General features: G+C 58.3%; 1 protein-coding gene and 1 long non-coding RNA gene across 2 annotated transcripts; both read left to right on the forward strand.

The window, feature by feature from the left end:
- Positions 1–9,726: 9,726 nt before the first annotated feature.
- Positions 9,727–12,940, forward strand: PHLDA3 (pleckstrin homology like domain family A member 3). Its single transcript, XM_061161154.1, has 2 exons — positions 9,727–10,370; positions 11,692–12,940. The coding sequence occupies exon 1, from the start codon at positions 9,956–9,958 to the stop codon at positions 10,325–10,327; it is 372 nt and encodes a 123-aa protein (XP_061017137.1). The 5' UTR covers positions 9,727–9,955; the 3' UTR covers positions 10,328–10,370; positions 11,692–12,940.
- A 478-nt stretch (positions 12,941–13,418) lies between these two features.
- LOC133069504 (uncharacterized) lies at positions 13,419–16,182 on the forward strand. The gene is made up of 2 exons (XR_009695894.1): positions 13,419–14,725; positions 15,773–16,182. It is a non-coding gene; the product is annotated as an uncharacterized LOC133069504 (long non-coding RNA).
- The last annotated feature ends 11,448 nt before the right edge of the window (positions 16,183–27,630 follow it).

The following is a 27,630-nucleotide window of genomic DNA, read 5'->3' on the forward strand; positions in this document are numbered from 1 at the left end:
ATGGAGTGGGTCAGGCGCCTCTGGACCACAAAGCCAGAAACCAGTCTTCTGCCTTTGGGTGGGGAGGGCCTGTCCCCCAGGGCACAGCAGGTGCCCCCTGCCCCTGCCAGACCCCACAGAGGGGCCCCTCAGCTGACCCCAGGTGGAGGCAGCCCTGGTCTCTGAGTCACCTTCTGGGCCACCCCCCAGTGTCCTAGGGAACTGCACCCGGCTTCCCTAAGGGCCGACCTGTCCTCATCTCTCCGGAGGTCACCTGGCCGCACCCTGAATGCCCTTTCTGCAGCCGGGCAGGCTGATGTTTAAGGTCGGCTTCGTGTGCACTCACGAGGTCGCCCTCCGGGCACTTTTGCATTTCCCTCTCAGTAGCGGAGAGAAGCCAGGTTGCTCTGTCCACACTCTCCCCAGAGATCTCAGCTAAATACCCTTGATCTGAGGTCTGCCTTCCACAAAATACCAGAGTCTGAATATGCCTGAGCCACGTTCTTTGCCACTTTATAACAGGGGTTCCCCTGTCCCCTTTCCAATACCACGCCTCTCATTTCTGTCATCAGAATGGCTCTTGTCATCCGTATGTCTACAACATTCTGCTTGGAGTTACTTCTTCCTCTTGCCCTGAGACGACTTAGGCTCTTTCTCCAATGCTCTCTCCTTTCTAGGCTCTCACCAGAATCCTGTTTCAAGGTCTGTTCATGACAATGTAGGTTTTTTTCGAGCAGACTTTCCCAGACCTCTCTAGCCTCTACCCATCACCCAGTTCCAAAGCCACTTTCACAGTTTTAGGTATTTATTACAGCAGCACCCCACTGGTTGGCACCAGTTTCTGCCTTGGTCTGTTCGGGCTGTTATAACAGAATGCCACAGTCCAGAGGGGGGCGCTTGAGGGGGCTTCTAAACAACAGAACTGTACTCCTCCCAGTTCTCCAGGCTGGGAGCCCAAGGTCAAGGTGCCGGCAGGTTCAGTGTCTGGGGAGAGCCTGCCTGCTGGTTCACAGACAGAGTCACCTCACCAGGGGGCGGGGGCTCTGGCTTCTCAGGGGGGGCACTAATCCCACTCACCAGGGCCCCTCCCTCAAGCCCTAAGCACCTCCCAAAGGCTCCACCTCCCAACGCCATGCCCTTGGGGATTAGCATTTTAACGCATGAGTTCCGGTCTCCTCCTCCACCAAGTCAATGGACACGTGAACTTCTGTATGAGCTCGTCTGAGGGCGGCCTGTCTCATGCTGGGGGCTGGGCTCCTCTGCCCACACTGGATTTACAAAACAAGAAGCAGCTGCTTTAACAACAGCAAGTCTGTGCACCATGTCCATAGGACCAGACCCCGGGGAGGAACCCCTGACATGTACATGGGTCCTGAACATACAGGACTGGTTTAAACCAGTCAGCGCCGCAGAGTGCAGGGAAGTGCGAGGTGAGGTCCCTGGGACAAGGTGCCCTCATCCTGGCACCTCCACTCTGTGCAGCCCGGGATGTGGGCGACCAGATGTCTTCCCAGAAGGGTTTGCACAGTGGGGATGGGGATGGGGTGAGGATGGATAGTTCCGCAAACAGATCACCAGAGCGGCCACTCTGGGAGGGCCTACAGGAACAGCTGGGTGGGGCATCTGGGCCCCAAAGCCGGGGACAGGCTGCCCTCTGGTGGAGCCACAGCAGAAGGCCATCGGCCAGCCTGCAACACCAGCTGAAACTGTGGTTGCATGACCCGGTGCAGCCTGGGTGGGGAGGGGGCCGGACGCACCTCCGGGGTGAAGCTGGGTTAAGGCAGACGCTGTTCCCAGAGGCCGGCTGCCGGCCTGGAAGCCCCTCAGGGCAGCGTGGTGCGGGTGGAGGAGGCCCACCTGCTGTGAGTGAGGCCAGGCCCCCTAAACCTGAGTCCCCTGGCCGGGTTCATGATGAATCTCTCTACCCATCACTTTATTCCCTTTCTTGTCAGGACTGAGGTCTATCAAAGGCAAGGGGGTGCTGAGACCAAGCAGGACCCCCAGGGCCCTCCCAGTACACCCCCTCCTGGTCCCCCGTTTCCTGTCTGCAGAGAAAGGCTTTGTCTCCTGGGTCCTCCCTGATTCCAAAGAGCAGACTCGCCAGTCAGAGACCAGGACCAGGTAGGTCCAGGCCCCTGCTCCCCCTGAAGGAGGTAGATTACAATCTGAGGAGTATCTTTGAGCTGTTCTGTAGAAACTAAGACCCTTACCCTGGAGGATGGCAGCTCTGTGCTGAACACAAGCACAGAGACCCCAGACTGGCTGGAACCAGAAGGTGGATGATTGAGAGTCCTGGAATGTCACCCTGTCGCCTCACCAGCAACCAGAAGGAGGCCCAGGAGCTGCTCAGGCATCCCAGAGCCCTCCCCCAGCACTGGCTCTGAAACCCTCGCCTGCGGCTTCCCTGATGGTCCAGCGGTTAAGAATCCACCGTGTAAGGAGGGGGTTCCGGGGTCAATCCTGGTCAGGGAACTAAGATCCCAGGTGCCGCGGAGCGACTAAGCCCGCACGGATCTGGAGAGTCCGCGCACCACGGTATAGATTCTACGTGCTGCAGCCAAATAATAAATATCACAAAAAATAAAAAATTTTGCTTGAAAGCCTTTGTCTCTGCAGCCTGAGCTGCCCAGTCTCCTTGCTGGGCACCCTGCAAACAAACTCTGACTCTGCGGCAAACACCAGCTGCCAGAGGGGCTGGGCTATGGGCACACACTTACCTTGCTTACAAAGTGGGGGTCCCAGAGGAGGTGGTGTCTGTGGGGCTGCACCTTGCAGGCGGTGCCTTGGGGCAGGCCAAGACGTGGGTGCCTCCCAGCCCCATTTTCCAGGGTCCTCAGCACTCCACCCGGCAGCTGGTGCTGTCTCTGAACGGGTAGGTCTGATAATTGGAGACCACCTCCCGGCACTTGCTGCTTCTGCCCCGGAATCACCAGAACAGCTCCCCATCTGCACCCCCGCTGACAGTCCTGCAGAGATGCTAACTCTGCTTCTGGGGACAGATGTCCCTGCCTCCTGGGGGTCCTGACTGAGGCACAAGGGGCCTGGTGAGAAGGAGAAGTGTAGTCAGGGTGGGGGTCCCAGGGCTGGAGAAGTGGACGGGGGGCTTGCACTGAGTCAAGGGCAAAGCAGGGCCACTCCCTTGGAGAAGACCCCCCTGCCAAGGCCAGCTCGCCGCTCGCAATTTTGGACACTTCGTGGGTTTCATTCCACATCCTGTGCACTTAGGGCCACGGCCTCTGTGAAGGCCTTAAATGCATTCAGCCCTCTGGGGTGGGTGCTGTCATTACTGCCATTTACAAACGATCCAACCGAAGCCAAGAACCAAAGAGTGGCGTGGGATCTGGCTCAAGGTAAACAGCAGAGCAGGATGGAAAGGCAGGAGCTGGGTCTAGGCCCGCCTCCTGCACCACCTACCTGACTCTCTTCCCCGACCGCCGTGGGCCGGGCAGCGCGGGGTGGTGCTGGAACTGTAGCAGTGCTGGCACTCACACCCTGCGTACCCGGCACGGGTCTGCGTGCTGTCTGACTTGACCCCTCCATCAGCAGTAAGCAGTAGTCATGTTACCCCTTTATCCTACAAGAGGAAACCGAGAAGTAGTGAGTGTGTAAGTGACGGAGCCAAGGCTGGAACCAGCTGTGTGACCCTGGGCCCGCCTCCTCCCTCTGGGCGTCAGCCTCTCCCGTGTGAATGGAGATGTGACCTCGATTAAGTCCACAGAAGTGCTTCTCAGGCTTGAGAACCTCCTGGGGATCTTACAAAGCTGAGATTCCAGCTCGGCGGTTGGGTGGGGCCTGAGACCCAGTGCCTCCTGTGGGCTCCCAGTGGAGGGAGGTGCTGAGGCTGTGGCTTCCAGGGCACTAGCCGGCTCTGATGTCCTGCATTTATGGGCCTGCTGAGCCTCCTCCTGGAGGCCAGTAATGGTGAATAAAGTGCTTAGTGGGCATTTTCTGCTCCAGCTGAGCCCGGGCCCTTCCACCCTGTGACCTCATCCTGACCCTTCGGAGGGCTCAAGCGCTGGTCCTAGGCCACTACCACTCTGGGTTTCTCCTCCCAGCCCGCGCTCACCCTGTTCCCTGGCAGAACACAGCTCACACCCAGGGCCCACACCGATGCTCCTCCCCACAGATCTCCCCAGGATCACATTCACGAACACACAGGGAACTTCCTCCCTCCCCCAGCCCCTCCCCTCCTCACTTCTCCTGGACCCCAGTCCCAGGCTGGACAGCTACAGCCGCCTCTGACTGATCTTGACAAAAGGCCCCGATAGGAACATCTCACTTATCAAAGTAATGAAGTTGAAAATTCATAATCCTCACTACACAACATTGGAAATGCGAAGGCAAGCAGGGAAAACGGTCCTCTCACGTAGAAGGAACTTGTGGGGACCTGGCTCCCTTCCCCTCCATCACCCCTACCCACTTCAAGTCCATGGACGGGGCTGCCCTTTAGGAGGAGACGGAATAGCTACCTGACAGTGCAGAACGGGCCAGGGCGGGACGGGGACTTCCGATCCCTGGGGCAGACCCCGCACATGGCCAGGTAGAAGCCTGCGGGGTCCTGACCCCTCACTCTGCCGGGTGCAAATGTGTGTGAGCCAAGACCAAGCTGAGGGACTCTTGTTTCTGGGGCTGGGGGACTGGAGGCGTAGAAGAAGATACTTTCTTGTCCTGAACTTTTTTTTTTTCCTTGTGGACCATTTTTTTTTAAGTCTTAATTGAATTTGTTACAATATTGCTTTTGTATTGGGTTTGATTTTTTAGCCACAAGTCATGTGGGATCTTAGTTCCCGGGCCAGGGATCATCCAACCACAGCCTCCGCACTGGAAGGTAAAGTCCTAACCACTGAACAAGGAGGTCTCTGTCTTGAATTTTTTACAGCAACAGTGCATTCAAGTGTTACTTATACTTCAGATCCATTAGTATTGTTAAAAGGCAATGAAAAACAAAACTAGGAAGCAGGCGACGTGTCCGAGTTTGCCCAGTGGGTGCCGGCAGGCTGGCTGAGGCCTCTGGATCCCTGGGCAGTGGCCAGGCTTCTGAGGGGGTCACCCGGACCCAGAACCCCGAGGGTGAGCTGCTCCGCGCTCCTCTGGCAGGGGCACCCAGATGCCACGGCAACGTGGGAAAGGGAACCCTGCAGGCCAGGACCTGAAGCCTGAGGGCAGCCTCCGCCCAACCCAAACAGGGATCAAACGCCTTCAAGCCCAGACTCGGGGATCGGAGAGGGGCAGTGGGCACTCTCGAGACGAAAGGGAGCCTGGGTGAATCAGGAAAGTCACTGGGCTGGAAAGTGATTAAAGGGTGAGCGTGGGAGGGGATTTCCACAGAGAGCGCTCAGCCGGGAGCAAGTCCAGGCGGGCCAGCTGCAGGCCGTGGCCCTCCTGAAGGCTGTTGCAACGCTGCCCGTAAAACCCAGATCCATGGAGACGTGAAGCCTTGATCTGGTTTCTTTTTTCCTATGTTGCCCTTTAGAAAAACAGATCTGAGGAAACTCCAAAGCTCTAGAACAAAGCATTCTCTATCAAAGGGGTGTGAGCAGTCAGGAGACGTCTCTGGGAGAGGCCAGCTGGGGGATGTCCCCAGACAGGTGGGCTTGGGGGGACCCGGCTGCAAGCTGACCTACCTTCCTCCCTGTCCTGGGGCTGCAGAGGAGACTGTGGGGGAGAAGACTCGCTCCTGCTGTCTCTCCAGAAGGATGACAGCGCGTCCCCCCCAGACACCGCCAGACACCAGAGGCTGAGGTCAGAGAGGGAACGGACTTGTCCCAGGTGTCATGTATCTGATGTTGTGTATCCACCACTACAGACTGCCCTGATATCCCCTGTGACCACCTAGGGGCTGTTACTGTCAGTTAAAATAATATACCTGGACCTCACTTTATCGGTTCATTTACTGTAGGTAGTGTTTATTGACTCCTGATGATGAAAGAATGGGAAATTCTTGTGTTATCTTTCTTCCTTCCAATTTTTGTTGGTTCCATTTCCATTTTATCCAGTCACTCAGCAGCTACGTACTGTGTGCCAGACGACATGCTGGGTGCTGGGTCCACAGGGTCAAGAAAACACACAAAACTCCCTGCTGGCATGGAGCCTGCATTCTAGTAGGGGGTGGATAGTAAGTAAGAAAAACATCAAGACTTTCAGAGAGAAATCAGGCAGGGAAGCAGACACTGTTTGTGTGTGTGTGTGTGTGTGTGTGTGAGAGAGAGAGAGAGAGAGAGAGAGGGTATGAATGTGTGTCTGTATGACTGTGCGTCTGTCTTTGTGTCTGTGAGTGTCACTGTGTGTCTTTGTGTGTGTCAGCGGGACTGTGTGGGGTAGTTTCAGCAGGGTGGTGGGACAACCTCCCAGAGAAGGTGCTGCCTCAGTACAGAGCTGTGTGAGGGGAGAAGACAAACCCGGAGATGCTGGGGGGCCACGGTCCAGGCGGGGAGGAGCCGGTGGCCCTGGGGGAGGGCTGGTGAAGAGGCCGGTGAGCTGAGAGGGGCAGGGTTCAGGTCAGGAAGAAAGGGGCAGCCCCCCAGGGCTACGTCACAGGCCTCAGGCTCTGAAGAGTTATAAGCAAAGGGGCAACTTCTGCTCCCTTCAGTTTAAGTTTGTATGGCGTTAATATACATTCTCTTCATAAATAAATTAATCTTCAGGGCTTGTTCTATGGACTGAGCCTCACAATCAATGAGCACTAAAGTGAATTTACAATAAGATTAAGTAAATACTGTAGAAAACAGCAGAGATTTTACTCTTGGTTCCTCTCCGGCCCCGTTCTTGCCTCCAATCCACCTCGTCCCATCTTCCTTTCCATCCCATTCTGGGCAGTCCCCTGGAGCAGACTGGATGCCCTGCAGCTCAGAGCATCTCCAGGGCGCTGGTCCCTGGGACCGTTTTGCAGTCCAGCCCGTTGCAGCTGCTGCAGGCAGATGGACAAAGGGAGCAGACCGGGGTGGATGGACAAAGGGAGCAGACCGGAGCAGATGCCTGCGGAGGGTAGGGAGCTGGCACGCAGGGACGTTCTGTGCAGCAGTCCCACGTCGGGTCAGGTCCAGAACTGAGGGAGTGTGTTCAGGACCCAGCCAGGCCCCAGCAGCTGAGCGCCAGCGCTGTGCCCAGGGCCGTGTTCCCTGGGGTGCAGTTCCCGGGGGCGGGGTCCAGATGCTCTGGCAAACAGGGGGTGTCAGCGCTAGCCCCCTGCCCCTCTGGAGCCGTCAGAGGCTCAAGTAATCCAGCTGGGGTCTGAACCTCTCCCAGACGGGGCCACCAGCAGAGATCAGCTCGGGGAAAGGTTTAGAGTGAGCTGTCTCTCCTCATCCCTGACAGACCTGGAGGGCGGGTCTCCCAGGTCCCAAGGATCTACAAGCAGCCCCCGGGAGCTGTGGGTCTGGGAACCAAGGCTTAGTTGCTAATGACCCGACGTTTCCACAAGGGGGCGCCCTGCTGAGCTCCCTCCCCGGGCCTTTGCCCCAGTGCTCCCGTCTGTTTCCGGCCCAAACTCCCGTGTCCAAAGGCCTGGCGCTCCTCCACAGTCAGCTGGAGAGGAGAGTGCGGGTGGCTGGTTCCCACCTAAAAGGAAATCTGTACCCCAGATGCCGACACAGGGGAGGTCCTCTCCCCTGTCTCGCCCAACTTTGTCATTTAGAAGCTGTGCGACTTCATCTAGGTTGCTCCGCCTCTCTGATCTCATCGGTCAAGTGACTCAAAGACACGTGAGGGTGCTCTGCAAACGTTTAAAGCCAGTTTGTGAAATCACCTGGGCCTGGAGAGAGCACCAGTGTGTCCCAGGCCTGGAGAGGGAGGGGTGACCACAGGAAACCAGCCGGAGTGGAGCTGGTCTGGAGCTGGCTGCTCAGGAGAATTCCAGATTATGCAGGTCTCGGCCGGCCAGGCGGGCGCCCCCAGGAGACGCCTACGGAGGAACAGGGGCGGGGCCTGGGCGCCCCAGGAGGGTGTGGCCGGCAGACAGGCTGAGACCTGGGGTCCCTAAGGCCGGCCGCGGCCCTCACTTGACCTCCCCCCTCTGCCACCTCAGACGTTGCCAGTCTTGAAGGCCTCTCTTCCCTCACGGCTGACCACGCCCTCTCCGGGAGGGCTGGGGGCTAGCGAGCCCACGTGCGCGTGTGGGCGTGTGCGTGCATGTCTCCTAAGCAGGGGGGCTGCAGAGCTGTGGGTGGGAACTGACAGCCCCTGACCTGGATGCTGTCGGGGGGGGGGGGGGGTGGCGGTGCCTCCCCTCCCCTGGACACGCTCTGTCCCCGTTAGGCTCCGCGTCACTGGGCAGGAGGGTGCAAACAGAGGGTGTGGGCACACCATCATTGCTACATATCGCTATTCCCATAATAATCTACTATTAACAAGGGTATGAACAGGCCCTTAAGAGACGGGAAGTCCTGGGGGAACGGGCCAATATGGGGTATGCATGATGACCCGTGAGAGCCTAGTCGTCTCAGGGTTCCCATCTTCCTCTAAAGTCAGTAAAAGTGGCGGAAGGAGTGGAATGACTTTTTCTTTTCAATTAATTTTTTGGGGCAGCGGCGTGCACCTTGCGGAATCTTAATTCCCTGACAGAGGCCCCGCAGCAGTGAAACCCTGGAGTCCTAACGACTGGGCCCCCAGGGAATTCCCTGGAATATTTCTTGAGCCTCCTTCCTGTGCTCCTCACAGATGTTATCTTGCTCGTTAGAGTTCCCTGAGATCAGAGCCAATTAGCCTTCCCTCTTGACAGATGAGGAAATTGAAAGATAATGAAAGTGGGCAGGACACAGCCAAGGGGAGGAGTTGGGGTCGCAGAGCTGGACCCGGCTGAGCGACAGCACACCAACAGCAACCGCAAAGGTGGGGTCCACAGGCAGCTCTGCAGGTGGCAGAGAGAGGGCAGCCTTCAGCTGGGGGTCGGGGTGGGCGACGGCGGACTGAACCTGGGGGGAGAGGCAGCAGGCCCCGTCCGCCAGGCCTGGCTCCCCCAGGCCCAGGTCTAAGTGGGCTGAGCGCGGCCCTGTCAGTGGCCGTCCCAGGTCCCAGCGCAGACTCGGTGCTTCCTCTTCCCCCGGGAAGGGAGGCTGAGGGGCCTCAGGTTCCTGCCTCCTAAACCACAAGGGGATGGAGGCAGCGCGGGAAGCTGGGCCGTCCAAGGAGAGACCGCTGTGGGCAGCCTGTCTGGGGCCCCCACACGTGGAAATCTGCCCAAGGGGGAGGAACCCAGCTTAGCCCGATCCCCCCTCCCACCCCACCCCGCCCAAACCCCAGGACCGTCCTCACTTTTCTGATTGCGCAATGCCAGTGGGCAACTGGCCAAGCGAGGAAGGGGGTCAGAACTGGGGCAGGGTTCCTGTGGCCTGGGGAGCTCCAGCAGCTGTCTGGCAATCCCCCGCCCCCGGCGAGACCCAGCCGTGCCGGTGGGCGACCACGGAACTGGCCCCTCCTAAGCAGCTAGGCCTCAATAGACGACTACCCCTCCTTCCCCTCCCCCACCCCCCGCCCCACCCCCGCCGAGTCCAAGGCCCGGAGGTCCCCTGGAGCGGCGGACTAAAGGCTCGAAGGCCCGAGCGGTGGGACAGCAGCCCCCTCGGTCCCCCCTACCCCGCCCCCCGCCCCACGCCCCACGCCCCACGCCCAGAACCCTCAGGGTGACCGCGCCCCGCCCCCAGGCGGACCGGGCGCGCAGGGGAGCGGACGGGAGGGGAGCGGATGGGAGGGGAGCGGAGGGCGGGCCGGGCGCACTGGAATGCGCGACGGCGCAGGAGGCAGGGGGCGGGCGCCGGACATGTGAGGGCACATCCCAAGAGCTGCCGCCCCGCGCGCAGACGGCCCAGGAAGAGCGGGCGAAAGAGCGAACGGGCTAGGGGGCTCTGGGGCCCGGGGCCGGGGCGGCGCGGAGCGGCGGCCAGGGCCGAGGCGGGGCCCGACAGGCACCAGGCGCGCCGGCCGGGCGGTGGGGAGAGCCGGCAGGGCGCAGCGCGGCCTGGCCGCGGCCCCGCGCGCGCCCATGACGGCGGCCGTGCTCCGGGAGGGCGTGCTGGAGAAGCGCAGCGGCGGGCTGCTGCAGCAGTGGAAGCGCAAGCGTTGCGTGCTCACCGAGCGCGGGCTGCAGCTCTTTGAGGCCAAGGGCGCGGGCGGCCGGCCCAAGGAGCTCAGCTTTGCCCGCATCAAGGCCGTGGAGTGCGTGGAGAGCACCGGCCGCCACACCTACTTCACGCTGGTGACCGAGGGCGGCGGTGAGATCGACTTCCGCTGCCCGCCGGAGGACCCGGGCTGGAACGCGCAGATCACCCTCGGCCTGGTCAAGTTCAAGAACCAGCAGGCCATCCAGACCGTGCGCGCCCGGCAAAGCCTCGGGGCCGGGGCGCTGGTGTCCTAGAGCGCTGGGGCGCGCCTGGCCTTCCCGAGGTCGGTCGTGTCAGGTGAGCCCTCGGGTCTGAGCCCCCCTCCTCTCTGGACCTCCTGTCGGCTTTTTCCCCTCCGGAGGAAATGGGGGCCCCCAACCTGCGTGCCCCCTCCAGGCTGGGCCGTCCGAGGGCCAGCGGGAATGGAGAAACCTAGGGGAGCGCCCAGGAGTCCAGCCTGGAGCCAAGAGTCGGCCTCCCCCGGGCGCCGACAGGGGGCCGGACTGTGACCTCCCTCTCCGGGCAGCCGGCCTCCAGAGGCTGGTTCTGCCCTGACTCCCGGAGGAGGCTGGCGGACAGGCCGCTGGGCCTCCACCCCTGCCAGGGCAGGGCTTCTGGGTTGAGGGAGCCGGGGTGGGGGTGGGACAGAAGGGGATGGGCTTGCCCCCACTTTCTGCTGGGATGACTCTTGCCCTGGAGTTTGAGCGGGGAACTGTGGCAGGAAGACTCCCTCGGTGGCAGGGTGCTCAGGGTTGGGACGGTAACCAAGAAGCCACGGATCCCAGGGTGGGACTTTGGCAGAGTCTGGGCTGTAACTGGGACCTCCACTACCTGTCCTCAGGGGTGGGTCTGGGGGGTCCTAGGGCTGAGCTGTTTGGGAAACCAGGAGAGTTGGGAGGTTTGCAGGCAGGCCACTCTGCCAAGGGAGGTGGGCCTGTCCACCTGCCCCTGGTGTCCAGCATGTGGGCTGGGCGGAGAAGGGGGCTGGAGGAGGGGTTGGGGCCCTGGTGGTGAGTGGATCCGGCCATGATTTGTTGTTTGTGATGCCTTGATCTTCCTTGGGCCCTCGGGCAGGGGCAGGGGCAGGAGCAGGGGGCGGGCCTGTGGTCAGGAAAGCTTGGCAGGGACCAGGGGCAGAACCAGAAGCCCTGGCTCCCCCACCCAGGCCCTCTCCTGGGAACCGGGAGCAGGTTAAGGAAGGTCTAGTATGTCTGTCTTGGAGGAAACTGACATTCTCCTCCCCCCGGCCACGCTCCGGGACCGCCCCCCCTCCACCCTGTCCTGTCCCGCAGCTTCTCCCCGCTGCAGGTGGAGCCCAGCACCGCCCCCCGCCCCCCCCCCCCCCCCCCCCCCCCCGTTGACGGCCTCTCAGTGAAGTGGGGGGCCCTGAGTGGCTGGTGACAGGCAGACCCGTGGCCTTTGAGCTGGTTCTCTTTGGTGCCCCTGGCCTCAGGGACCCGGAGGGAGCAGCTCCCTGCGGGGGTCACAGGGTGTTGTACTGACACCCCGTGTTCTCCTGAAATGCGGGAGCAGGTCCAGGGACCCTGGACAAACAGCTCCTGTGGACACGCTCCCCACCGCACCTGCTTCCGCCCTGACGGCTGTGCTTCCTCTCCAGCTTCCGGGCCCACTTTGGCTTTTGGGGCATGACTGTGCTCCTGACTGTGCTCCAGGGAGGCGAGGCTGCAGCTGTGGACACCCCTGTGGAGGAGGCGTTGGAGTCATGGGTCAGCGGGAACCAGCGAGGAGGGGTCGGCCACGGGGGCGCTGAGGATGAGGAGTTGGCCCCGGGCGCTCAGGCTATGAGGACGTGCCCGCCCTGGGCCCAGCCTCTGAGGCCCGGCAGAGCCCTCGCCCACTGTGGCCCTGGTGTCTCTTCTGCAGGCTGTCCGCCTCAGGCTTGGTGCCGTGCCTGCAGGAGGGCGGCCCCCTAGGGGCACTGAGCCAGTGCCTCAGGACTCAAGAGGCCCGCCTGGGGCCCACGAGATGAACCCCCCAGGCTCAGCTCTGGATTCACATCGGTGGGGGTAGCTGATGGGCCCGAGACCCACTCTTGGGGTCGTCTGCTGCTTGGGTCCTTTTCAGGACCCCCACTCCTCCAGGCCTCTCTTTGCACACTTCTTCCCCCCTCCTGTCCATCTTCCCCGCACTGCCGTGCCAGGCCTGGAGGTGGTGGGGTGGGTAGAGGCTCAGCCATTACCATTTCACACCTATCCCAGAATCTGATGCCCTGCAGAGGGCAGTGACCACGCTGTTCTCTGAGTGAGACAAATACCTGGTATTGGGAACATCTCTCTCCTCGCCTCTAGTTTCCCACGCTAAACCCCATCCTGAAGTCTCCAGCCTGGGGAGGCAGAGACCCTGCAGTCCAGAGAACACGGCCTCAGAGGTGCTGGAAGTGGGACCACGGGGCCTGCACGGGCCGCTGTGGGCCTCTGCTGTCCTCCTGGGAGGCGGCTGAGTCTCCCCGGCAGGGCTCGTCCCTTCATCACTCACACACTTGGGCCTGCTCCGCTGACATCACGTCTTCTCCGCGCGATGGTTTAAAAGGAATCGTTTCAGCAAAAGAGAAATGGAGGTAGAGACAGCACTGCCCTGAGTGACACAGAGACTGCCCATTGGCTGATCCACGTCCGGCCTTCCCTGTTGCGGTGTGGCGGCTTCAGAGTCCGATGGGGCAGGAAGATCGAGTGTCTGCTGCAGGAGTCTGGAAGCTGCTTCCAACTCTCTTCCTCCCCGCAGGCTTCTCCTCCCACCCGGTCACGACCCCTGTCCTTTGTCCCCGTCCCCCAGAGCCCTCTGCAGCTTCTCGTTTCTCCGATATGTGAACCTCATCTTACAATCAAATAAGAACTTAAAGGTACAAAGGCGTTTTTACAGATGCCTCATTTGTGGTCTCAAGTTGTCCACCCAGTCCATGATGCAAATAAGCACCCTCGCCCGGGCCAGCTCACGCGCTGTGCTCAGTCGGTGATGTCTGCCGGGAGCCTCGGGAGAAAGGTGTGGAGGCTGACAGCTGTCTGTGGGTGGAGAGCGAGAGAGCTTGGTGTTGCCACTACATCCTGGACTGAAGCTATGTGAGCGGCTTGGCTTCATCCTGCTGTAAAACAGCAGGTTCTAAGATAGATCCTTGCTCTTTCCAGCAAACCGAGGGAGGTGTCCAGACACTCAGAAATGGGAGTGTGTTTGTGATCAGATGGGATCAGGGTGTGGGACACACTCGTCTGGCAAACACGAGCCTCTTGCAGGCAGGCCCTGGGGGAGTGAAGACGGAGCACCTGGTCTGAGCCGAGTCCAGGGGGCGAGCAGTTGCTGCTGTGCCCTTGAGAGGCAGGTGCAGTGGGGGGTGTCCTCAGCAGAGCCGGTGGGGGGATCATCCCGGGAGGCTGGCTGTGCAGGGTAGTGAGGGGCACGGCTGGTGTGGGGTGGTTTCAGCTCCTGGCGCTCCCTGCTTTTGGGGAACACCGCCCTGTTGGTTCCAAGTATGCTTTGGTTCCTGTCCAAGCCCACTTGGGCTGCTCCCTTTGCTAGGAGATCCCGGCCCCTCTGAAAGGTGTGCTGCTGCGGGCCCCAGCACGGGGGATGCTGGAGCAGCTGGTGGCTGTGTGGAAGAGAAGAAGCACTAGGAACCCTGGAGGGCATGGGGCTCAGACCTTCCTGGGGCGTCTGCTGGGGAAGAAGGTCTCCCTGGGATCAGGGGTAGCCTCACGCTCTGCCAAGGGGAGGAGCCTGGGCCCTGTGCCCACCCCTGGGAGTGCTCAGCTGGACCACTGAGTGGGGTCAGGGCCTCCCGGGGGCAATGAGAGGCCCGGCCATGCCCTACAGACAGGCACGGGGTGGAAAAAACCTCGCTCACAGGAGGCCTGGGTGGGGCCCTCGCCACTCTGCTTGCCCGGCCGCCCTGGCCTCATCCCTGCCAAGCCCTGAGTCATCAGTGGGAAAGTGAGGCAGGGCGAGTCCTGGCAGGCGGGGGCAGGGGGCCCTGTTCAGGTGAGAAGGGTGGGGCGGAGGCGCCGACAAGAACCAGCCTGTGGCGGGGACTGGGGGTGGCAGCAGGGAGCCTCCGGAAGCGGGGGTCTGCAGCAGGGGGAGCGGGCATTGCACGCTGACCTGGAGGCCCTCTCCCAGAGCTGGGGGTGCAGAGGCGCCTTGGTGGTGGGGCCAGCAGGCCTTGTGCAGGGGCCCTGGCAGACCCTGGCCCACTGTGCACCTCGCTGCAGGAGTCTGGGGTGCCCCTCCCGGCCGCCGGAGTGTACCGCCTGGGACACGGCTCACCCTCCTGATCGGAACCTGGTGCCTGGAAGACGTCCCAGCTCCCTGGAGGCGCGCCCTGCACCATCAGGCATCTCCTGCCCATCCCCACACTCCCAGCCGGGACCCCTGCGCAGGACAGGCGGGGGCCCTTGTACCCCCACTGCCCCCCATCCTGGGGACTCTCCCTGCTCCATCCAGACCGCAGAGCTGCTCTGCTCCTCAGCCATGGCCCCCGTCACCGCCTGGGGTGGCCACTCCCGCTGTTCATATGCGCCACTGTCCTGAGTCCCTGGGACTCAGTAGGTGCCTTGTCATCATGACGGTGACTGAGCTGACTCCACGGGCCCACGTCAGCACAAGGAGTCATCCAGCCACGGAGGCTGTGGATTCAGAAACAGGTTATGTGACCTACTAGGCATCCCAGCAGCTAACTGGGGGTGGGCCCTGGGTGTGTGCCCTGAATCCACAGCAGATGAGTCCTTCTTGTGGGGTTACGGGCTAGTGGCCGGGGAGAGGGGCTCGCAGGCGGGCGGTGAGGGTGAGAGCGGAGGCCGGGGGCTGAGAAGGGGCGTCGGGGGGCTTGTGCGGAGGGCGCTGATGGACAGAGGCTGCAGCCAGGCCTTGACACAGCGCTGGGTCCAACTCCAGGAGGGGACCAGCAAGGGGCCCCTCAGCTTGGAAGGGTCTGTGTGAGCCTGCAGGGGCAGCCCTGGGCAGGACCCCCTGGAGCAGCAGAGGGGCCCGGGACAGGGCAGTGCATGTCCTGTATTGGCCCGAATGCTCCATCTCACGACCTGGGCACAGGGCCCATCCTGGGGGTGAGGCCTGGGCTCCGCTGGCGGACCCCGTGCTACGCAGCCTGGCCCTGAGACCCGCAGGGGTCCACCTGCTACCGGAGTGAGCGGGGACCCCCCTGGTTTCCACACTGGAACGCCGCAGGCCCGGGCCCTTGGGCCGTCAGTTACCCCCCTCCCACACTGCCCAGGGTCAGGAAGCCTGGCGCCCCCTTTCCTGATTCCAGCTGTCAGGCCCACCCTTGGCCTGGGGCCCTGGGAAGGGCACCCTGCAGAGTCCTGGGCTGTGAGCTACGGGGTAGGGGCACCGTCACCCCTGCTCCGCCAGCGGAGCATCCTTCATCCTCAGGACACACAGACTCCTGGCTCCAGGGAGGAGGGGGTGTCTCCAGGCTCCCCAGTCAGCTCTGCCTCCGCTTCATCAGTGCCGAGCCCGCCCCCCGCCCCCCCCCCCCCCCCGATTCTGCCTCCCAAGGTCAGGGAATGCAGGGGAGACGTAGCCGGGCCAGAGGTGCAGAGCGCGGGTGCAGCAGAGAGCACAGAGGAGGTGCTGACTCGGGGCCCCTGGCCTGGTCCCTGCTTCTCCCTCCAGGCAAGGGGGAACCTGTTGCAAACTGCTGTTCTTATAAATAATCCTTTATTTTATTACAGACATCCATTCACTGAGGCAAATGTGAAAGGACAGAAAGTTATAAAGAAGGAAACAGACATCACCTTGGTGTTCCCATCTTTCAGAGATAACCTTTGTTAGCATCTCGTGGTATTTCCCTCTACCTTTACTCCTGTGTAAATATATGTAATACTTAATTATCACGTGATTTGTAATATGTAATTACTTTTCACACACAGGGTCATACTGTGTGTATTCTATATCTTCATTTTTAATGTATAAATCCACTGAGTTATGAGACCATGACATTAAGTATTTTAATGCCTGTGTGTTTATGGTCTGCTGTTGTTTATTTGCCATCCAGCCCCTCATTACTTGGACAACCCCACATCCTTTTTGTTTTTATCTCTGTGTATATAAGCATGCAATGAACATTTGCCTATTTGAATCTCTCTGTGTCTCTGGATGTTTCTTTCTGAGAATATTCTTTTTTAATTTAAATTTTCTTTTTTTTTTTTTAAATTGAAGTGCATGAAGTACACTTGAAGTGCATTCTCTTTTAAAAAATTACGTTTCAGGTGTAAAATATAGTGACTCACGGTTTTCAAAAGTCACACTCCATTTATAGTTACTATGAAATACTGGCTCTATCCCTTGTACATATATCCTTGTAGCTTATTTATTTTATGCATAATAGTTCCATCCTCTTAACCCCCTTCCCTTGTATCAACCCGTCTTCCTCCCTGGTAACCAGCTGTCTATTCTCTGTTTCCGTGAGTCTGCTCCTTTTCTGTTATGTTTGCTAGTTTGTTGTGTTTTCTAGATTCCACATGTAAGAGGCATCACAGCATATTCTTTAGAAGAATCCGTGACGCGCCATGGCTGGGCCCTCATGAGAGCCGGGGAGTGTGGGCATGCTGCTTGAGGAGGCTGGAGGTCGCAGGAGACGGAGAGAGGGGTGGTGGGAGCTGGGGGGCAGGAGGGGACACGGGTGAGGGGCTGGTGCAGAAGCACCGCTGTGGGCCGGGTCTGGAGCCACACGAGTAGGCGAACGGGCAGCAGCTGGAGCCTGAGCCCTGATCACAGCCCCTAGTGCGAACCCCGGCCGTGTCTGCTTTCTGACATGGTCTGCCTCCTGGATCGCCGTGAGACGTGTGGGGAGAGTGCCTGTAAAGAGGCCAGCACTCGAGGTGCACAGGCCATCTGCGGGCATAGCCCCGTGGTCACTCTCCACCAGCACTGCTAACCAGGCCCCTCTCCAGAGGCCCAGAGCCCTGCGAGCTCACAAACACATGCACGCACACACACACACATGCACATACAGGCACTCACATGCACATACGCACACACATGCACAAGCGTGTGCACACACGCATAATCACGTGCACACACATGCATATACACAGACACACACAACAGACACACACACACATGTGGAAACCCCTTGGCTCTGGCTTCCTGCCCACACCCGTGCTCTCCTTGAGCCCCCTGCTCCTCCAAGAGTCAGCTCGGGAGCGCCGCTGGCGGGCAGACCCCATGCAACCCGCTGGTCTCTGCCTCCGAGGGGCTCGTGTGGACCCTGCCCCTCAAGAGTGACTGGCCTGGAGACCGGACGGATGTCTCACCCACACGCAGTGAGGGCTCCTGAAGGCCTGAGTGTCCATCTTGCTCACTGCCTCCACTCATCCTAGCTTCTTTTTAAGTTTTATTATTTATTTTTAAATGTTTTTGTTTTTTGCTCATGTTATGTGGCCTGTGGGATCCTAGTTCCCTGACCAGGAATCAAACCTATGCCCCCTGCATTGGGAGCCTGGACTTTTTAACCACAGGACCGCCAGTGACATCCCTCTTCCTGCCTGCTTTTGAAGGAAACGCTGTGTTGGGCAGGTCTGCCTCGCAGGACTGAGCATGGCCAACAAGCTGGGCCCCGGTGACAATCACGTACATTTGGAAGCAGATCCCTCGTGGTTGGACCTTCAGACGAGAGCCCCTTCTGGCCGACAACCTGACCACTGTCCTGCGATGCCCTGGGGCAGAGGCCCAGCCAGGCACGTCCAGGCCTCCAGCTGTTGGAGGCTGAGACGACACCTGTGCCTGGTGCTCTGGGGAGGCCTGGCCTTGCTGCTGCGGCCGCCCCCACCTGAAGCAGTCAGGCCAGCCTCACGTGTGCCCACCTCGGCATCTCCCTGAGGGCCCCCTTTCCCAGGCGCCCCTGTGGGAGGCCCAGGCTGTGTGTGGGGCATCCAGCTGTAGTGAGGGGCTCTCCTTGTCTCCGAGAGCAGCATCTCCTCACAGCGCAGGCGTGGCAGCCCCCCAGAAGGGCAGGCTGTCAACCCACCAGCCCACCCCATCCACGGGGACCCCTGGGTCACAGGCCCGTCCTGCACACACAACCCCGTCCAGGCTGACGGGCCCTGGACTGGGCCTGCGCTTACATGTATGATGCAAACGGCCCCAGCGTCATTTACTGGGGGACTTAAAACAGCCCACCCTTCCCCCCAGCAGGACCCCTGGGCACTCAGGCCTTTGCTTCAGTTGTTAGCAGCACCCAAGAGGCCTTTGTTCAGAGCTGGACTCTGCCAGCACTGGGAGGGAGCACCCGGCCCAGCCTGTTTACTCAGCTCCTCCGTCAGCAGACGTGGGTGTCCGGGGGGGTGGGCCTGTTTATCTTTGGCAGACATTAAGTCCCGGATGAATGGCCAGGTGAGGCCGAAGGCTTCCAGCTGTCCAGTCACCCCTCTCCACCTCTGCTGACACTGGCTCCCTTGGGAAAGTTACAGTGGTTCCAAGGACATCGCTCACCTTGGGGACCGTGGTCAGTGGTCTCCAAGGACTGGACTGGGAGGGGAGGCCGCCCACCGCGCAGGGACCAGACTTAGGACTTCCCGCTGTGTGCAGGTGCACGGCGTCACGGGGTTCTGTCCCTGCAGCCTCGTTTGGTCTCCCCACTGCTGGGAGCAGAGAGGATCCGTCTCTGCAGAGAGAGAAGCGGAGACTCAGAGACGCTAGTCGCTTGCTCAAAGTCACACAACGCTGACCTGCTGTGGGGTCTGCACCCAGGTCTGTGGGCCGGGAACTGGCTGGGGCGGGGCTGGAGGCCCGCAGGAGGGACCGCGACATGCATTGCGAGGGGCGCCCGAGCAAAGGTTCGGGCGTTTATGCCCCTGCCTGGGAGACTTGGGGTGATGGGGGTGCTGTCACTGCGTTTTACTGAAGGCTGATGAGGGTGGGGCTCTGCCGGGTGTGTGGGAAGAACTGTAAATAATTCAGTAATAAAGCGGGAAGGCTGCATTAACTGCCTGGGCCCTTGTGGGGTGTACACATGCGCTGATTCCTGGCCCCAGCCTTGCAGGCTGATCTGGGATGTGAGGCGGCTGTGGGCCCTGACCTGCCACCCCAGCACCCCGAGAGGAAGACAAGAGTCCCAGAGAGACTCCTCCTGGGACGGACCGCCAGCGGATGAGCAGCTCCTGTGCGCCCTCGCCAGCTCCTTCCTCCCCGGGCCCTGGGGATATTCGGAAGTTCAGCTCTCGGGTGGACCAGGCTGGGTGCTCACACTGGGGCCAACGCTTGGTGGGTCACCTGGGGGTCTCGGGAGCAGGGTGGCACTGGGCAGCGAGCTGGGAGCGGGGGGCTGGCTCCTGGCGGGGCTCGAGGTGGCCTCTTTTGACCTGAATGGGGGAGATGCTGAGCGTCTAACCCTCCCCCTTGGCCCTCGCCGTGGCCTTGGGTGCAGAGGGCACTCTGCAGATGAGAAGGCAGAGCTCAGAGAGGCTACCCTGGGATTCACAGCAGTGCCGGCGTGGGGACAGGACCTGGGGTGCGTGTCTGAGTGTGTCCAGAAGCTGCCAGAGGGTGGGGCCGGAGTCCCAGAGCACTCCCCTCCCACCCACGCTCACCTCTGTCTGCTTCCTTGCCACCCCCACCCCGCCAGAGTCCACCCCTGGGGCCTAACTGAGCCTGCAGCACCTCAAGGCGGGGCCAGGGCCCCAGCCAGACGGCCGCGTTTACTCAGCTTTTCCTTGACATTCCACACACGCGAGCACTTGGCTGGTGCCCGGAATGCTCTTTCTCGGAACAATCTGTCTTTCAGGGCGCCTGCTCAATCGCCCCATTGTCCTTCCCTTTCCTGGGCCTCTCAGGCGGGGGGGACCAGCGTCAGGGAGGGAGGTGCCCCTGCTGCCCCAGTCTGCAGGCACCATGGAGGTGCCAGGGCTGGGCGGGTGGCAGCGGCCTCAGGGCCTCTTCTGACCCAGTCACTTCTCCCCATTGTGTTCTCAGGTCCCGGTGGAGCAAACCAGGGGAGGGGAGAGTCCACAGTGCAGGTGATCGGGCGCTCCGTGAAGAGGGTGCTGTTCCCAGTCCAGGGCCGGAGCTCAGCCCTGCACTGCCCCCAGTAGCTGTGTGGCCTTGGGTGATTCAGCATCCTCTCTGGACCAGCTCCAAATCCAGGCTCTGCCCCTCGCTGGTCAGGTGCCAGCTGTTTACCCTGATGAGCCTGTTTCTTGACCCATAAAATGGGCTGAGTAACAGTCACTCCTCATTATCTGTATTTGCAAAGCGGCCCACTTGCTAAAATGTATGTTATCACCCCCAGTCAGCACTCGTGGGGCTTTTGTGCCAGGTGGGTGAGAACTGCGAGACCCCTGTAGGCCCCACTCCCCGCAGAGCTTCCGCAAGGTGACAGCTGCCTTCTGGTTTCCATCTCATGCTGCAAACAAGTGTTTGATGCCATGCTTCTTGCGTATTTGTGCTTTTGTGGGTGACTCCAGCGTTTAAGATGGCCCCGAAGTTGGTGCTGTAGGGCTGTCTGCTGTCCTAAGCATGAAGAAGCCAGGACATGTTTGATGGAGAAAATACGTGTTACATGAGCTTCATTTGGGTGTGAGTTCTCAGGCTGTTGGCCCCGAGTTCAACGTCAATGAGCCAGCGGCACGTATCGGATAGGGTGTCTGTAAACCGAAACACGCATAAAGAAGGTAGTGTACTGACAAGCTGGTGCCCCGGGGACCCCAGCCCTGAGTCCTGTGTGCCACGGCTCTGGGTTTGCCAGGTCACATTTTCTGATGATGAAACAGAACCTTGAATGATGAGTCAGCGGCACTCGTCACACAGGCTCCGGTGGCTCTGAAGTTCACCTGTGTGCAGCTGGCCGGTAGCTCTGGTGGTTGTTACTGGTCCACAGGTCTGTCTCCTGACCGCTCAGCCTCCCGAGGGTCAAGTGCCTTGAGGTGGGACCCGTGCCCTCCAAAGTACACACAGGGCGTCATGGCCAGACTGGTTGGGGCCTGGGGCGTCTGGCCAGCACTCGCTCTGCCTGGTCCCCTGCGAGGCTCTCGGAGCCCTGGACGCCTGCACTCCTCGGATGTCTCCTCCGGGGGCTGGAGATGCCAGACCCCGGCTCACAGGCGAGCTTGGAGTCCAGGGGCTGCATGAGCCGGCTGGGGCTCACTCCCTTTGAGAGACGGCAGTGCTCTCGAGATGCAGGGCCGCACCTGCTCACTCTGGGGAGACGAGGGCTTCGGGGTCCCTGTGGAACCCTGAGGACAGCCGCTCCCATGCGGGTCAGGTGGCAGGGCTCACGGCTCAGCCATCCACCTGCTGACCCTGCCCCTTGCCGGCCGTCTGGGGGCCAAGTCGCCAGCCCCCTCCCATGGCACGGTGCACTCCTCTGTGCGCCTTGTGTCCTCTGATGAGTTTAATCTGGTCAAATTAATAGTCTTTAGGTAATTGGACTCTGTAGACACTTTTCACAACTGAGCCAGAGTCATGTATTATGAATGGCGCTCCCTGTTTCTCCCACTTCGATTTCCTCTGACGCTTAGGTTTGCCTTGTTTGTGCTTGCTTGGTCGCCTGTGTGTCCACGATGCAATGAGCCTCCGTTTTTCCCGTTGGCAGAGAGTGCTCAGGACATCAGAACTCAGAGTCCCTTCCTCCCCTCCCCCTTTCCTTTCCTTCCACCCCCCAGCACCCCCACTCTAACCTGCGCAGGTCCTGCTGGACCTGGGAACCTTCTTTCTCGCTGTCCCGGGAGACACCCTTCACCTCTGCCTGGCACCCAGCCCTCGCCTTCTGCAGGATGTTCATTCAGTGAAACCCGGGCTCCAGAAGCTTCTTGAGAAAAGAGACACAAGACTCTGAAGCTTCACATATTTAAACACACCTACACATGAAAAGATGCTCAACATTGCTCATTATTAGAGGAATGCAAATGAAAACTACAGTGAGATATCACCTCACACCAGTCAGAACAGCCATCACCAAAGTCTACAAACAATAAATGCTGGAGCGGATATGGAGAAAAGGGAACGCTCTAGCACTCTTGGTGGAAATGTAAATTGATATAGCCGCTATGGAAGACGGTATGGAGGTTCCTTAAAAAACTAGGAATAGGAATAAAACCACCATATGACCCAGCAATCCCACTCCTAGGCATATACCCTGAGGAAACCAAAATCGAAAGAGACACATGTATCCCATTGTTCCCTGTAGCACTATTTACAATAGCTAGAACATGGAAGCAACCTAGATGTCCATCGACAGATAGATGGATAAAGAAGTTATGGTACATATACACAATGAAATATTACTCAGCTAGAAAAAGGAACACATTTGAGTTAGTCCTGATGAGGAGGATGAACCTAGAAGCTATTATACAGAGTGAAGTGAGTCAGAAAGAGAAAGATAAATACTGTATTCTAACACATACATACAGAATCTAGAAAAATAGTACTGAAGAATTTACTTACAGGGCAGCAATGGAGAAATGGACAGAGAGAATAGACTTATGGACAGGGGGAGAGGGGAGGAGAGGGTGAGATGTACAGAGAGAGTAACGTGGAAACTCACATCACCATATGTAAAATAGATGGCCAACGGGAATTTGCTGTCTGGCTCAGGAAACTCAAACAGGGGCTCTGAATCACCCTAGAGGGTGGGGTGGGGAGGGAGATGGGAGGGGGGTTCAAAAGGGAGGGGACATATGCACACCCATGGCTGATTCATGTTGGGGTTTGACAGAAAACAGCCAAATTCTGTAAAGCAATTATCCTTCAATAAAAAATAAATTAAAAAAAAAATCTTTCCTCCACCCTCACAGTCAGTTGATAGTTTGGCTGGTCACCTGTGTCTTTCTAGTTGGAAATCATTATCCCATAGGATTTTGAAGACATTTTCTCTTGTATTCTGGTTTCTGGTATTGCTACTGAGAAGCCTGAGGCGACTAAAGTTTTTGCGTGTGATCACATTTCTCTCTGAACTCTTTCGGGCCATGGGGTTGCTAAAGGGTCGGACACGACTCAGCAGCTAAACAATAAACAGCAACGTTTCTCTCTGGAGCTGGGCTGCTGATCCTCAGCGTTTTGGTACTTGTGAAGCTGGGAGCTTGAGTCCTGGAGGTGTGGCTCAGGGTCTTTCATAACTGACTCTTCTGCTTTCTGAGGTGCCAAGGCCCCCAGGTGTAAAGTGTTGGGCCCTGATGGTCCTTCAACTTTCTTATTTTCCCTGACCGGTTTCTCTTTGTGCTCTCTGGAAGATTTCTTCAACCTTCCCACCCAGTGCTTCTATGGAATGCTTTGTTGTTGCTATCGTATTGTTAACTTCTGAGAGTTCTTTTTATTTCCAGAATGTTCCTTTTCTTCTCTCTATAGCATTCTCCCCCATTCCATGGACACGGTATCTCCTCTCTCTCTATCAGTTTTGGAAGTTTTGCTCTGTTCCTTGCATTTTGTGTTTTCTCCAGATTACTTTTGGGTGTTTCAGTTCTCTTTCACAGTAGATGTTGTTGGAAAAAAGTTGCACAACATGAAAGTTTCAAGTTAAGTTTCCTTTGGGGCAAAATCAGGACTGGATACAGCACTTCAGAGAGTTCTGAGAAACTGCTCCGAGGAGGCGAGGGTAGGAGCCAGGTTATACGGGAGTTTTGCAATAAAGGGCAGGTAGTCTGAACATCAAAATTTATTGTTAATTAAAGAAACCAGATATCCCAAGTTAAGGAATGCAGGGCTTTTCTACATGTGGGAAGATGTAGCAGACTGGGCTCACTGAAACTCCTTTGATATGTACCTCACCTATCTGGGGTCAGTATCTTGTATATTTTTTTAATTAAAAAATTATTGATTTATTTTTGACTGCGCCAGGTCTTCCTTGCTTTGCTCAGTCTTTCTCCCGTTGTGGAAGTCAGAGGCTACTCTGTTTCTGTGCAGGGTGTCTCACTGCGGGACTTTGCTTGTTGGAGAAGCTCTGGCTCTGGAGCGTGGGCGCGGGAGCTGTGGTGCACAGGGGCCTGTCTCGGACCAGGGGCGGACCCATGTCCCTGCATTGAGGACAGAAGAGAGGTGGATTGTGGTCCCCTGCACTGCCGGGGGAGTTCCGCGCAGTGTCCTCGCATCCTGAGCTTCCTCCAGGCTCACCGTGGGGTGGCTGCAGCTGGTGGCTGCTGGTCGGCAGTGTTCCTTCCTCCCTGCGTCCCTCAGGGCTTGCCAGCTCGCCGTCTGCGGAGGCTGCAATCCCTGGTGATGTGACATCCTGGTTTGTTGATATGGCAGAGATATTCTGTTTCTCAGTTTTCCTCTGGCATGTGGTGGTCCTCACTGTGCATTTACAGATAGGACCTGGAAGCATGCAAAGGCCGTCGGAAGCTCGGGGTTGCGGCTGGGGCTGGAGGCCCTCAGCCTCTCTGCAGCCCCCAGACGTCAGTGCTTCCTGGAGATGGCCCCCTTTCCCAGGTCAGAATTTTTCATCTCCTTCTGGGCCCATCTGAGGCTGGCTGCCCGCGTGTCCAGAACAGAAGTGGGGGGTCACCCTCTGTCTGTAAGCTTCGCTCCATCCTGGGTTCCGGTATGACGCCCATGCTCTTGACTGAACCTGTGTCCATGACTGCTGTCCTCCCACCTGCCGTCTAGGCCCCTGCTGACCTCACCCTACCCACGTCCATCTCTTTCTCCTCCTCTGATTTCTGTCCCCCTTCCCTTTGCACACCTGACCCTTGGGGTTCCCCCTCCCCCTCTCCTGTCCCCACACCCCGCCCATCTCCAGGCACCGAGTCCCCTGAGCTTTGCACCAGGACATCCACCCCTCCCTCAGCTGCCGGACAGGCCCCGGCCAGTCCCCCGAGCGTCCCAGGCGCCATCTCTCCAGGGTGGACCCTTTCAGCTGTGCTGTTGACTGAGCCAGAGAATCAGTCTAGACTCTTTCTTCCTCCCTGCGGCCTCTGCCCTCACCCCCAATGCACACCGGTCAGCGGCTGGAGCTGGAGATCGTCCTCCCGATGGCCTCTTGGGTCTGTCTTCCTCACAAAAAATGTTGCCTGACATTCCTGTGACAGCATGTCCCTCTAGCCAGCGGCCGCTGCAGCGGTCACTCCTATGGGGCACCCCCAGGGCCCAGGTCGCTGACCCGGCTAGCTGAGATGCATGTCTCAGGAGTAATGGCAACAAGCAAGGATGCTCATATCTTTCCATTCATAGAAAGGCAATAGTCCTTGACTTGAAATGTCTGGTTTCTCTGATTAGCAGGAACCTTTTGATGTTCAACTACAAGTTTTGGGGTTTTGGGGTTTTTTCCCCAAGAAACATTTCTTTGTATCCTGGCTCCTCTGCTACTTCTTCAGAGCAATTCTTTGGCACTCTCTGAGTGGCTGTCTCCCGGACTGTAACCCTCAGTTGTTTGTTGTGTTTTAATCGCTAAGTTGTGTCCGACTCTTTTGCAACCCCAGAGCCCGCCAGGCTCCTCTGTCCATGGGATTCTCCAGGCAATAATACTGGAGTGGGTTGCCATTTCCTCCTCCAGGGGACCTTCTCGACCCAGGGACTGAACCCACATCTTCTGCATTGGCAAGCAGATTCTTTGCCACTGAGCCACCTGGGAAGCCCAACTTTCAAGGTCCCCAAATAAAACAACTCGCAACACAGAGGTGGCGTGTTTCTCTTCAGTTGGACTCTCCTCTGTTCCACAGCACAGCTGCTCCCTCCCCAGTAGCTGCTTTCCTATTACTGTTATTATTGTACTGTTGGGATTCCCTGGTGCCTCAGAGGTAAAAGAATCTGCCTGCAATGCAGAAGACACAGGAAACATGGGTTTGACCCCTGGGTCAGGAAGATCCCCTGGAGAAGGAAATGGCAACCCACTCCAGTATTCTTGCCTTGGAAATCCCATGGACAGAGGAGCCTGGGGGGCTACAGTCCGTGGGGTCACAAAGAGTTGGACACGATTGAGGAACTGAGCATGTTGTATTGAATGTGATTTATATTATATTCACATTTTGCTATATTTGCTTATTATTATTATTACTGTGACTGCCTCTGAACTGGTCCCTTGGTCTCCAATTCTTCCACCCTCGGGTCCAGGTTTATCCTGCAGCCTGCATGAACTTTCTCAAATGCACACCTTCCTGCGTTACACTTTTGGGTTACTCTGGGTTACAGCCCTTTGACGGACCTCTGCTGACTGCACAGAGTTCAGGCTCCTTGGCACGTGGGTGCACACCAGGTTTTGTGACTTGCAATCACCCTACAGCCTCTCCCAGCCCACCTCCTGCTTGGCGCCAGCCTAGTCCTCTACACTCTAGCGAGAGCAAACTGCCGGTAGTCCTAGCTGCCCCACAAGTCTTCCTGCCGCTGTCTGTGTCTGTCTCAGACACAGACACAGATACCTTGGGTCTGTAATGCCCTTTCTCCTTGGCTGCCTGATGAACTCCTTTCTATATTTCCTAATGAGCTAAGTTTCCTCTCAGGATTCATCACACCACGTTAGTTTTTTCATAAAGCACACACGTTATTTCAATTGTTTTGGGAGTTTTTAATATATTCATGTGAACAACAAAGCAGTAGGGGAAGACTTCCCTTCTGTCTAGATTTTAGTCTGAATTGTGATGCGTTCATGTTTATCGAAGTCAGAGAGAGGATGACAGCTGTTTGTAGCAAGTGTGTGTCTCACGTGGACCCCCTGAATTATTGAGGTGATTGTCCATGGGGAAAGGTGTCGGTGAGAATGAATACCATTTTGTCACAGATTCTGAAATGCCATGGTTCCCCGGCCTCCATGAGGGCTCCCGGAACCTTAGTATCCTCGATGTAGAAGCAGCAGGAATTCTCTTCCCCTTCTTTCTCCTTGGGTGTCAGGAACCGACCCCCACACCGCCCTGCTCAGCATCGCCCTCTGCTGCTGGCTTCCCCTGCAGCCCTTTCTCAGCGTCACCCCTGACCCCAGCCAGGCGCAGGGCTCCCGCACTCCCTGAAGGACTAGGAGTCCCTGGGGACACGCCACTGGTTCAGAGCCCCTGTGTGTCCTGGAGTGGGTTTCAGAGGGTCACAGAGCCTCCCACTCGCTGTGCATGTGAAAGGGATGACTTCCAAACGACGTGTGTGCAAGTTACAGATTTCAAAAGTTTTCAGTGAAAGTTCTAAGCCCCCCAAAGTGAAGAACCCCTTAACCACTTAGAGCCTTAGGAGGACTTTGAGATTCAGGGACCTGACTTTAAAGAAGATAAACCGCTGTCAAAGCAGCGACATGGGGGTCACGGTGACTGCATTGCAAGCACTTCTGCCAGATGAGCTGTGTTTGTCCTCTCTGGGTCTAGTGCTGAGACGGGCCCAGCCCACCTGGGTGGACAGGTATTCGCAGCAGGGAAGGTTCACAGGCGAAGGGTTTGGGCCGGATTGAGGACGGCTGACTGTATAGCAGCAGGGTGGGCTGGGTGGATGGAGAGAAGGCGCTCAGGTACTGGTCTGTGGGCCACGAACGAGGCACACACACACTCTCCAAGAGTTAGAATTTGGACAGAGTTTTCTCACCCAAAAATCTGAAATAAAATCCCAGTTTCATAGGATTCCTCTCCAAGTCTCCCTAACTTGTCATTTCAGGGGCATTTTATGAAACCACAAAGCCACAAAATTCCCG

This window comes from Dama dama, chromosome 14 (genome assembly GCF_033118175.1).
Source record: "Dama dama isolate Ldn47 chromosome 14, ASM3311817v1, whole genome shotgun sequence".
Taxonomy (NCBI): domain Eukaryota; kingdom Metazoa; phylum Chordata; class Mammalia; order Artiodactyla; family Cervidae; genus Dama; species Dama dama.